The sequence below is a fragment of the Planococcus citri genome, chromosome 5, assembly GCF_950023065.1.
Source record: "Planococcus citri chromosome 5, ihPlaCitr1.1, whole genome shotgun sequence".
In the NCBI taxonomy this organism is placed as follows: Eukaryota; Metazoa; Arthropoda; class Insecta; order Hemiptera; family Pseudococcidae; genus Planococcus; species Planococcus citri.
The window spans coordinates 67409895-67423248 of record NC_088681.1 but is presented as its reverse complement, the minus strand read 5'-3'; the positions used below and the strand labels follow the sequence as shown (position 1 = coordinate 67423248).

At 35.1% G+C, this 13354-nt stretch overlaps 1 protein-coding gene across 1 annotated transcript in view; it reads left to right on the top strand.

Annotated features, from left to right (window-relative positions):
• Positions 1 to 13354, top strand: part of LOC135847000 (uncharacterized) — a 537248-nt gene that overhangs the window by 234172 nt on the left and 289722 nt on the right. Inside the window, exon 3 of the mRNA XM_065366376.1 lies at positions 1542 to 1683. Within this exon, the coding sequence (XP_065222448.1) occupies positions 1542 to 1683 (142 nt within the window). The remainder of the gene's footprint in view (positions 1 to 1541; positions 1684 to 13354) is intronic.

Below are 13354 nucleotides of genomic sequence, written 5' to 3'. Positions count from 1 at the left end.
CCAAAAAAAATTCCATGAAAACAAAGTTGTAGAGAATTAAATTTCGAATCGATATAATGTCGTTAGTTTTTTTCTAAGATGCTTAGTTTTTGATTTTTTAAAGAAAAACTAAAACGTGAAAATCGGGATACTGACTTTTGGGCCACTCTGTATTAGTTGTTTTTCACGTCTTCACAGAACTGTCCAAAATTAAAGAAACAACCAAAAAGTTTAATGAAAGAGAAGTAAGAAATTTTTTTCGAAAATTATCAATTTCTGCATCGAAACTCTGGGTAAATTACTTGTAGGTAAATAATTCTAATGAAGAAAAAACGACTCACGGTCAGCTGTTTATTTATTTTATTTTTTTGTATTGTTTGGAAAAATGCAGAAAGGCAGATTTTGATTTAGTGAGCCCCAAATTTAACAGAGGCGGTGCTAAAATCAATGCTTGAAAAACAGTTTTGGGAAAAAATTTTTCTCTAAATCGTATTTTAAACCTGTACTCAAAATCTGATCCACTTTGACTCTATTATTAGGAAAAGAGTATTTGACCCTAAAAAAAAATGAATTTTTATGAATTTCTCAGCTTCTTAACTAGAATTTTGAAGAAAAAAACGTACAACCATAGCATAATTTAGTGACGGTATTAGTGTCTTTATAGTAGATATTTTGTAAAAATCTGAATCTATTCGCGGGGAGGGGAGGGGAGGTAAGTGAGAAGAAAATGTAACAAATTTTCTTGAAGAAGTAATCCATTTTTATGCATATTTTAAAACTTTGTTCTTTTTTGAGGGCTTTATACAGGTTGACAAACATTGATCAGTGATGTTGGGGGAGGGGGGGGGGTGCTTGTGATTACTTTTTGAAAAATAAATTCTAAATCAAACAATCAGACATACTTGAAAAAAAGTTTGGATTTTTGTAAACGTATGTGCTTTATGCTGATGACCTATTTTACTTGGAAGGGGGAGGAGAGGGAGGTTCTTTGAAAGAATTCTGACGCAAAAATTGAAAACTATTGAAAAAAAATCAACAATGGGCCAGTTTTCATTTTCCTATGTTCTAGTTTTTTTTTTTGGGGGGGGGGTGTGCTCATCGCAGATAGACAAATATTACTTGGGCAATCGGTAAAAGTTTTTCTTCTCGAATGAGTGACATTTGAAAGAATTTTGACGCAAAAAAAATGAATAATTTTTTCGACAATTTTCACAGATTTTTTTTAAATTTAAGGTTGTTTATTTTGTGGAGAAGGATGGAATGAGTTTGGCTCTGTACAAGAGGGCTTGAATTATTGCTTGGAAGATCGATGGAGGTTTTCTTTTGAAATGAGAGCTGTTTTAAAAAAATTATGTCGCCAAAATTGAAAAATGTCGACAAAATTTTCTGTACCATATTTTTAAAATGTTTTTTTGTACTTTTTTTTTTAAAACTGAGAGTTGATTCAAAAAATATAAAATTATTTTCTAAATCAATACAACTGGAGGGGGGCTTGATAGCATAAAACGCGAATATTTAAAAAATGAGCGTCAATTTTCATTATCTAATATTTTGTGTTTCAGGTATTTGCCAGTTCCCTCCACAGTGGTCAGGAAATTGGTTCCAGTCCGGATTACAGCACGACGTCCAAATAAACACGACGAGCATACAATCGAAAGGAGTCTGCATCGAAACCATCGAAGACCGCTACCTCCTCGAAGACAAGTAAGTACCTTGCGGCTATTGATCTTTATTTTCGCGTTGTAGGTTACTCGAAATACCCAACTCTGTCTTGCATACGTATTATGTATTCTGGCTATGTATGTATCACGCATACGATGATAAGCCTGCTCATCTTTATCGCCGGATAATAATTATTACAAACGAAACGATCCCAGAAGAGAAACACGAATAATTTTGAAAATGTGAACGAGACGAAGTAGAAGGAGGGGGAGGAGAAGGGTTGAAGAAAACTAGTCACGTTTTTCTACATAGTTTTTGCTCACATGACGACGACGACGACGATGATGATGATGATGTTCTCGAGAATGCTGCGAATGGTGCGAATTGCAGTGTTCGTAATCGTACATATAGGTATAATGTACTCGTGGATGCAATGAAAGTGTATCACGTGTGTGGAGTCCTCGTCACGAAGACGACTCGAACGACCTGTGACCGGTTTATATGTTGTAATTCTGCTCGTGTATGGTACAGTACTACTACCTGTTTACTACCTACCTGTTGTTTCTTTCTGCAACTACGAGTAGATATACGTATAAGACTAGGACGATGATGATGACGTGTTGAAATGGATGTTGGGATGCTGGTCATCGAAGTCTAGATGGCGAATGAACTGCCGCCGTGTGGTCTAACCTATAGCTCGAGAGAGCAGAGAGCTGCCGATGCTGGTAGCGCGGGGGGGGGGGTAATTGTTTAATTAACTTTTTCCCCCAATCCTATCCCGCTGCTCGGTGAAAGAAAGCTATTCGTACGAGTGTCATAGGTCAGCGGCCAATGTTCTTTGAAATTATTATTGTGGTGTGATGTGCTTATAGAGAAGGTACCAACCATAAGACGAATAAGTGAACTGCAGTGTACTTTGAAGTAATGGTCTGTGCCGCGCCATCGCGAGCTGATCCGTCTACTACGCGAGCGATGAGCTGCGAAGAATATGTTTCTCGTATTATAAAAGGGTCATTAAGATGATTACCTACGATGATTTTCATCGAAGCGAAATTTTCAACACTTTTTAAAATGTTGGTCGTATTGGTCGCCAAGTCAAGTCTGTGCGCTCGCTGTGCTGCATCATTCGATGTAAACAAAGCGGAACCGAGCACGACTCGAGAAACCGTGTCGTAGACAACATCAAAGTGATCCTATATGTACGTTCGAATTTGTCATCAAACGATTACTTAATCGTACATATCGTTTGTCGGTGGCAAAGTACATACATAAAACGAGACTCGAAGCGGAGAAAAAAATAATGTCAAAATGTATCATCGTTGCGAAAAAGTGAGTTTTTTAGCAGCTTGACGTTGAAACCGATGTCCTGTGATCGCATATGACAGAAGTTTGGGCCAAAAAATTAAAAAATTGCAAGTTTAAAAAAAGACAATGCTCATGACTTTTTAAAAGGGGTATGTTTTTTTGAGCGAATGAGTTGATGAAAAATTTCCTTCGGCACACTGACTTTTTGAAAACTTGTAAAAAATATTTTGATTTTCAGTTTGATTTTCGTAGGTGCCTCTGGAAGGCAGATATCGGTTCTCATGCTCAAAGAGAGGGAATTCGCGAAAAATTGGTGATTTTTTTATCTAGCCCCCTACATAACCTGTTTTTGGAGAAATAGCCCATTTTCATGAGAGTACTTGAAATTTTGCGTCGATTTAGGCCGTTACCATCAAAATCAAAGACCACTTTGGGGTTCTACTGAGGGTTGAAAATTTGTAAATTGTTTTCTTTTTCGAAGAAATTTGTGTTTTGAAAATATTTTCTCTCAAATTCTTCGCATTAATTGTGGAAAAATATCGAAGGATATTAACTGAAAATGGGGAAACATTTTGGAAAACATTGGTACTATTTTATTAGTCATTATTTCCAATTTCAAAAAATTGAAAAAAATACCCGAAAACAACGAATTTTTCATTTTTTTGAAATTAGCCGCAATGACCAAAAAATTAGCGCCACTGTGTTCCAAAATATTCCCCCAACAGTTTCAGAAATGATATTTTAGACTTTTTTCAATTAATACGAAATACAAAAATAGCCGAAAACTGATTTTTCTCGTGAAAATGAGGTCGTTTCACTTCTCAAATCCCACATTTTCCAAAGCTTGTGCCTCGCTATGCTCCGATCAATTTCCTTTTCTATTCTAGAATATTTAAATTTCTAAAAAAAAAAAATATTGTTCCAATTAGAAAAATGTCGAAGCTAAAAAAAATTAACTTTTCACGTCAAAAATAAGCTTGAATATTTTTTTAATTTATAAATATCAGAGAGCTTTTCCCCTCGCTTCGTTCCAACCAATGGTTTTCTTTTTCAAAATTATTATAAAATTACTGTTTGAATTTTGAAAATTCCAAGCACTAGTAAAATTATATTTTCGCATAAAAATAATGCTATTCGAGTTTTCATTCAATCACTTTTCAAAAACTTTCCCAGTTTTCTTGTTTCTTTGTTGTTTAAAATTGAAATTCATAAAAAATTATTGTTCAAATATGAAACATCCTGAGGTCAACAAAATCATTTTCTGATATCAAAAGTAATAATTTGAGCTGTGTTATTTATTTCTTGAATTTGTCTACATTTTGGAGCGATTTTTGCCCTCGTTTCGTTCGATGTTTGTGATTGCTTTGAAATTGAAAAATGTCGCATCAGTGTTCAAAAATAACGTTCTCTGAATTACACGAAAAAAGTTGAAAAAAATTGTGCGTGAGAGGAGGGAGGGGGGTGAATGAAGGCATGTGCTGTGGGTATGGTCGAAGTCCTCTTTCGGTTTATTAATTATTAAGCATATGAACTTACAGTGGAGTTATTCCGATGGGATGGTGAAATTTTCGAACTAGATAAAGCTAAAAAGTGCAAAAATACATTCACAGCCAACATAAAAATACGTAAAATTTTGGCCAAAAATGAGAAAAAAATCAAAATTTTTTGAAATGAATTTACGAAGCTGAGTTTCCTCGTGTTGTGTTTACCAGTTCCTAAAGCATTCAGGGGATTTTTGAAAATTTAAATTTCTGCCAAATTTGAAGTTGGAACGCTTAAGTTTACCTACTTTATACGCTAATTTCAACATGTCGAGTCGATTAGAGTTGGTTTCAAGCAGTTCTGGAGCCTCTTGTCTCATTTTGGAAATTCCAGACTCTTGAAAAAGTGTCTTGAAATATTAGGTTGTGTATTTTTCCAAAATTTGAAACTTCCAGAAACTTGCCGGAGGCTCCAGAACAATTTGAATCCACTTTCCATCGAACTGAGATGTTGGATTTAAAGTATAAAATAATAGTAGATAAATTTTAATTTTCCAACACTTCATTTGGTAAAATTTTGTGGTATTTTCAAATTTCAAAAATCTGCTGGAGGCTTTAGAACTACTCAAAACAGTTTGAGCCGATTCTAATCAAAATTTGACAGATTAAAAATAAAATTCATACTAAATCTCAGCTTCTTGTTCAATTTGGTATCTAAAATTTTGATTTTTCCCATTTTTAGTCCAAAGATTTTCAAAAATTCACCAATACCTACTTGAATACAAAAGAGCACTTCAGCCCCTGAAATTCTAGCTTGTGCTGTGTATTTTTGATTTAGCTGTGTTCAGTTCAAATTTACTCGTATTTGAGAAATTTTCAACGAATTCTTGACATCATATCAGCCTTTTGCAACCTTTGAAAAAATGGTCAATTTTGACACTTTACGAGAGTAGGTTCAATGGTACATCTACACTGAAGCAAATTTTCAGATTTTGAATTTGACTTTTGAGAACAGTTGACATGTCATTCCACATTTTCATAATTTTTTGAATTTTTTTTGTTTTTCAAAATGAGGGGAGCAGAACTTAAAGGGCACCGGATCGACTCCCTATGTATGTATTTTGAATTCGTTTGGTCAACGAGTACCCGAACTCTTGAAGCGTAACATGTTATTTACGTTGATTGAACGAAGAGGAATACGAGAGACGAAAGCAGACTCGATGATGATCCAAAAATCATTACAATTAATACGTATTCAATTATGCTGGCAATGTTTCGTTCGGTTCGGTGTGAAAGATTTTGGACGTTGACGAGTCGTATTTAGGATGACAAAATGATAAATGCGTATGTTTGGAAATATACCTGCTGTATTAAATAGAATGAGGTAACTACCTTGTCAGACTCGCGCTTATACTGTACTATCCCTCGCCCTCTCCTTTTCGTAGTCACTTTGCCAATTGTACTAAATTTTTCGACGAGTGACGAAGAGCGAACCAACAACGATGACATTATAAAATAATATTTAAAAAAAGGTGGTGTTTCGTCATCGTACTCGTACGTTCAACGTTGTGTGCAGTGGTGTTCGTATTTCTGTATTAAAAATACCTTCAACATGGATACGAGCAGTTGCGATGAGTATTTGCTGGTACAGTATGTGCATAAAAATGTGTATTGTGTATGGTGTACCTACTCCAAGCTCGAACTGATACGAGTAGCTTGTGTGAGAGAAAGAGATAGAAAGAGGAAGATGGCTGAGGTGAGATGAAGTATGCAAAACGAACGATTTTAGTGTAATTGTTGTTGGCTTGGCTTGACGATGGCGTCGCGTAGCTTCGAGGTAATTTGTGTATTTCGCGCCAACACGGTTATACCATTTCAATGCTCCATTGTGTATCGTATATGTATGTACGTACGAGTATCTCTATATAAATGTCGTACCGACCTAGATTGATTCGTCAAATTATTGCATTTACACATATGTTGTGCCAGCAAATTTCTAGCATCGAAACGAATATCAGAGATGTTTAGGATTTACAAAAATGACAACGATCTTATGCTTGTTTAATAAACAGGTCGGGTATTAGCTGGAATTCGATTTTTAGCTGTTCTCATGAAATTTCCCAACCTTCTGGAGTGTTCTGAAGGTTTCACCAGAATGGCTCAAAATAGTGAAATTCGAATTCAGTAGATCGGTTTTAGGGTACAAGTTGTTGAATCGAAAATTCAAAAACAGAAAATCATGGGTTGAAAATGCATTAAAAATACAGACCAACTTTTTGACCCAGAACCCCCCCCCCCCTCCTCCCTCAGTATATTTCGTGCTAATTAGCCAGATATATGGTTCGAACAAATTTTGGAAGGAGAGCTGGGGAAAAAATGTTGAACAATTCTAAATGTTCGAAAAAAATGATTTTATACTTGACAAAAAGTTGAAATTGTTGTATAGCAAAGTTGGTACTGAAATCCAAAATCCAAAATTCGCAATTTTCTCGTGTTTTTTTTAGATTTTTGGCCAATCAAAGCGAGGGCGAAAGCTTCAGAAAATTTACAATTTGTGAGGTACAAAGAAATAATTTCTATGTAAGAAGTTTCAACGTCATAATTTTTATATTTTTTAAAAACAATCAATTTTGGCGAGAATTAGAAATTATTGTTTTTGAATTTTTGACGAAAAAGAAGATATTTATTTAGGGTAAATGTGCCTAAGTTTGCGCACCTAATTTTCAAACAGCCACTACTTTTTATGAAAAGCAGCTAGAATATTGAAATTTGTACAGAAGGTTCCTCAAACATTTGGCTATGATTTGCCCCAGAAATAAAATTTTTAATCGATTTAGTTTTTGATATTTTGACCAAAAACCAAAAAAAGTCAGATGCGCAAACTTAGGCATATGCCTTCCTAAGATTGCGCATTCACCTTCTCAAGATTGTGCACCAGTGAAAAACATGGAAATTCGTCAATATTGTTTAATTAATGATGAAAGCAAACAAAATGTCTCACACGAATGTGCATTTGAAACTTCTGAGTGAACCACACTGGAAATGCGCTCATATCTGGTATTTCCAGCATTACCCCCATTTCTCCCTAGCTTTTGACAAGGAGTAAACTCGATATACGTGTATAAGGTGTCATTTCATTCAAATAAACTGGATTCTTAATGATAATTTTGAAAAGTATCATTATTAGTCTTGGAAAAGTAGCAAAAAATAAAAATCGCAATCTTAGGCACAGGGGTGTTTTTTTAAAAAATTGAAAAATTGAAACCTAATTAAAGCAGAAAGTACTTGAAATATGTGCTTGTTATAATCTCCAGACAATGACGAATCTAAAAATAGCTTATTTAGATTTCTACTGCCATTTCCATAAAAATTTTCACGTGCGACTTTTATTGGAAAAGTTATAAAAAAATTAGAAAAAAAAGTTTTTCGCTTGTCATTTCGCGACATTTGGTGCTACCATCACCAAAAAACGTGAAGTATGGTCATTTTGATTCTTCTTTCAAGTAAAGGCGGTATCAATGTTGTAACTCTCACTGGTTCTGAGAAATCGTTACTGCGCAATCTTAGGAAGCGCGCAAACTTAGGCACATTTACCCTATATTTCAGGCATGAAATTCGGTCACTTAAAAAGTGACTTTCCAAGTCACTCTTTGTCAATATTTCGGCGAAAATGACCTGGTCACTTTTTTTTAAAGGTTTGTCGTGTAAAAAGCAAAAAGTGAAAATTTTAGGAAATGATCAATATTTTTCATAAAAATTCTTCAGAATCATAAGTTTGAAAAAAAAAATTAACTAGACAGCTAAGCAAAGCTTAGCTGCAAAGTGTGCGTAGCTAGCTGCCTTTTCTACAGCTATAACCGTTATTACATCTAGGTAGTGCATAAGTGAATCAACCATGTCACAGTGATGAGAATTTTTGAAACTCTCACTGCTTCAAAATAATAATTGTTTTTCAGTGTTTTCATATTTTCCAAATTACAATAGGTATTTCAGAATAATTTATAAGCTTGTACCTTATTGCTTCTAAATTAAGAAATTTCTAGTTGTTTTTCATAGTTTGCATTGTTTTAAAATTTACAAAATTTCAAATCGATTTCCCGAATTCCCCATCGCTACAATTTCATAAAGTTTTCAATAAATTTTCAGAATTTTGCATTGCTGCTGAGTTAGGAAATTTGCAATCAATTTTTAGAATTCACATTGCCTCTAAATAGTCAAATTTTGAATAATTTTTCAGAATTCTTATTGTCTTTAAATTAAAAAATTTCAAATTCAATTTTCAAGTTCATATTGTCCACATATTGTAAAACGTTTACTCAATTTTTGGAATTCACATTGCCTCCAATTTTTCAGAATTCTCATCTTCTTCATAAATATTACAATACTTATTTCATATAATTTTCAAGTTCACATTATCTGCAACTTACAGAACTTTTAATCAATTTTTGGAATTCTCAGCGTCTCTAAATACAAATTTTCATATTATTTTTTTTTAGAATTTCCATTGTCTTCAAATTTATAAATTTTCAAACCAATTTTCAGAACTTGCTTTTTATTCTAAATTAAGAATTAAATCTTATAAAATACCTATGTTAAGAATTTGCATTGCCTATTACACGAAAAAAATATGGGTAATTTTTACAAAAAAATTTAACTAAATACTCACAATTAAGTACTAGATCCCATTCAATAATTTTTACTGTAATCGTATAGTAAAACTTATCATTTTAATAAATTTTGCTATAGGTACCAATAGTAAAAATCATTTTGTTTTAATAATTTTTACTAAATCATGATAATAAAAATTACATATTTCAATTGTACAAAAATTAGTTTAATTTCTCATTTTGAAGTAATTTTTAAATTATAAGTAAAAAGTTAAAAATTATTCATGTCAAGGTACCTAATTCTTACTTTATACTTATGGCTATAGGTAGACAAAAAATTAATGAAATGAATTTTTAGTTAGCAAATGATAGGTATCATAATTCATAACTCAGTTTCAGCATTATTTTTGCCATTTTGCCCCATTACCATGTACTACATAGTAACTCCAAAGCATTTACCTATCCAATTTTCCTACGAAAAATCCGTCATCGTCACCTACCTACTTACCTCACGGGGATTCGAACCTGGGTCCCTAAGTTTCCTATTCCTACCTACATGCCCTAACCACTCAGCCAGAACTTTGCTACGAGGGTTAGGGCATTAAAATAATATATTTGTTTGGTAAACGCCCCACCAAACCACGCCCACTTGGAATTTACAGCTAACAGACTGGGGGTGTAACAGGGTACAATGAAACACAGCTGGTGATGGAATAGACTGGGGGTATAGCAGGGTACAATGAGCGGCAGGTGTTCTACAAGTCCCCTTTTCCCTTTTTTAGGATTTAATGCATTAAAATAATGAACTAAAATTGCAATTACTCAGCAATTACCCATCCGAATTGAATGAAAATTAATCTATTCCCTCCGCCTTAATGATTCTCAAATGGTGTCCAATAGGTACAAAAAACGGTTGGATAGCTTAAGAGAACATTCAGTTCCAATAAAATTTCATTTCTCAAAGCGAAACCAATAGTGTGCTACGCACACTAAAAATCAACTGTTCAATAATATTAAACATGTAAGACGATGTGATTGAATAGAGCTGATATTTTCTAAACCGTACAAAAGTACTCGTAGATCAAAAGGTCAGGCAAAAATTTATTTCCGGTAAGAATTTCAAATGCTGAAGTGCCTTTTTTGATTTTTGGTGAATTTTTTACAATCAAATTTAGGCCAAAAATGAGGGAAAAAATCAAAATTTTACCAAATTGACCAAGAAAACTGAAATTTGGAATATACCCTATTTTCGACACGCCAAATCGATTGGAATCTGTTTCAACCCGTTTTGGCCGTTTTGAGCAGTTCATGGAGCCTCCAGCAGATTTTTGAAACTCGAAATTTCTCAACATTTTATAAAATGGAGATGGAAAGCAGAAATTCATTCTGCGAACTCATTTCAATACGCTACGAAGTCGACAGCAGGTAGATTTCAAGTCGTTTTGGAGCCTCCAGCGACTTTTTGAAAGTAACTGGAGTCATCAGATTTTTGAAACTTGAAATTCCCACAACATATTGTCAAATGGAGTTAGCAAGCCGATATTCACTTCGCAAACTAATTTTAATACGAGGTGAAGTCAACTGCATGGCTGTTTCAAATGATTTTGAAGCTTCCAGCTACTTTTTGGAAATTCCAATTTTCCAAAAAACGCCATACAACCTTTCAAAAAGTCGCTGGAGGCTCCAAAACGACTTTAAATCCACCAGCAGGTGACTTCGTAGCGTATTGAAATTAGATTACAGAATGAATTTCGGCTTCCCATCTCCATTTGACGATATTTTGGGAAATTTCAAGTTTCGAAAATCTACTGGAGGCTCCAAAACGACTTCAAATCCATCTGCAGTCGACTTCGTGGCGTATCGAAATTAGTTTGCGGAATGAATTTCGGCTTTCCATCTCCATTTGACGAAAATTTGGGAAATTTCAAGTTTCAAAAATCTTCTGGAGGCCCCAGAAATTTTCAAAAAGTCACTGGAGGCTCCAAAACGACTTCAAATCCATCTGCATTCGACTTCGTAGCGTATTGAAATTAGTTTGCAGACTAAATTTTGGCTTTCCAACTCCATTCGATAAAATTATTTTGGAATTTCGAATTTGAAAAATCTGCTGGAGGCTCCAGAACTGCTCAAATAGGATTGAAACAGTTTCCAATCGATTTGGTGTGTCGAAAATAGGGTATATCCCAAATTTCAGCTTTCTTGGTCAATTTGGTAAAATTTTGATTTTTTCCTCATTTTTGCCTTGAATTTGATTTTTAAAAATTCACCAAAAATCGAAAAAAGCACTTTAGCACTTGAAATTCTGACAAGTGATACATTTTTTCCTGATCTTTTAATCTATCTTTGTATAATTTAAAAAAATTGCGTGCAAGTCCTATGTTGGAACGCAAAATCTGCAATTTTGGCTGATCTGTCAATCAAAATGGCCCCCATTTTGTAAGAAGGGCCACTTTTTTTGTGGACAAAGGCTAGAAATGTTCCTTAGGCCTCTTCCTTTAAGAAAAAAGTTGTCTCGAATGATCGTCGGTTGGGGGGGGGGGTGCAATAGATCCTTATGTGGGCTCCCCGATCAATATATATAGGTACTTTGCTCTCATTTCTCAAATTTTTGGTCACTTTATTGCTATTTTTCAGTCACTAAAGTCACTAAAAAAAATTGAATAGTGGATTTCACGCCTGTGTGAGGAGACATGCCCCCACCCTCTCCCGTTTGGCACAAGTCTGACTAAAAATAAACAGCTATACTTAACTTCATCCCTTCCTCATCTCACCCTTTGACTGGAATCTTCGATTACTCGCTACATTATAAAATGTAATTTACAAAACTCAACGAATACTTTCCGTTTATTTGATTTTTCAATAATTCATCTCAAACTCGTACATTTTGAAGAAGGGAAACATTTCGCAAAAATTTCCATTTCCTCGAAAAACGGCGAAGCTCCTTTGAAATGCACCTCGTTTCATTTCGTTTCGCGCGCGTATTGAAAAATGAAGGGAAAAATCGAGAAACCAATCGCACACTTTGCCAACAAAACCGCATCACGTTCGAAATTAATTCTCTTCCATTTCTTTGGCGTTGTAAAACAAAAAATTATTCGTATATTTCTCTCGTCTCTCTTCGTTCACACACAACACACCATAGAGCATATAATATTACACGGTGTGCTAGAGAGAAAAGTCATCTCTACCCACCAACCCGACCTGCCGAGGGGATCTACATTTACGTATACTATAATCTCGGCGATTGAATATTTCTTTGAAAATTTCCCTCATTTTGTAAACACACGGTACACGTTTCGATTTGGCAGCGTCAGCGCCGTCGGTGGTAAAGAAACATATTAGGGTTGCGCTTTTTTTTTTTTATCTCGCTCGTATCTGCAGGAAAAAAAATGAGTTTCCGAACGACACCGAAATAAAAAAAAAGGCAGGCAGGCAGGCAGGCAGGCAGGCAAGCCAGTCGAGACCTTTCGCGTGCAAATAGAAATCAAAGGAAAATACGGAAATTAAAAAATGGCAAAAAAACCAACAGCAACGAGAGAAATACGCGAGTATATCCCGACGCTGGCTGCGATGCTGCGTTTGAAATCCAAAACACGCCGATATGTCCTCTCGTCAACCCCCTCCCCTCCGCATCCCTCGACAATTCAATGACCGACACCATCGCTCTGGCGTGGTTTTTCCATCGACGACGATCTCTTCACGCTGCAAACAAAAAACCTCCCTTGGAAGCTTTTTGCTCGCGTTTGCGTCTTTTTTTTCGTTTTTCATCGCGGGTATATCTGCGATTATTTTTTCATCTCTTTTTTCGCTCGATTACGATATAGAGAGATGGAACAACGGAGCCTGAAAAAAAACCGGTTGCGCTTTTAATAACTCGTGGGAAAAAAATTATTCGTTCGTAAATTCCGTACGGTACGTAATATTCTTTTGAATTAATATTCAAAACTCTTGGAGCATAGAAAACGCTTCTATTATGCGCTAATGCTTTCACTTTTTTCCTGCTCTTCTTTTTTCTTTTTTTTTTCGCTCTCATTTTTTTTTTCAAGCTATTTTTATTCCTCGCTCTCTTTTAATTACCAAAGCTTTTGTTTCGTTAGTGAATTAACGTCGGCGTAACCGAGCGTGCGGCGCGCGGCAGCAACCGGCGATATGCGCGCCCAGAAAGGCGACAGAAAAAAAATAATAAAATGGGAGAAAAAAGAAGGGCGAAATTATCGAAACGTTATACCTGTGGGAGACGTTGTCGTCGTCGCTGTCTGACGTGAGCCAGCGAGCGTCCAACGCGAAAAAACGCCCGCACCAAGCCTCCTTTGTCGAAGG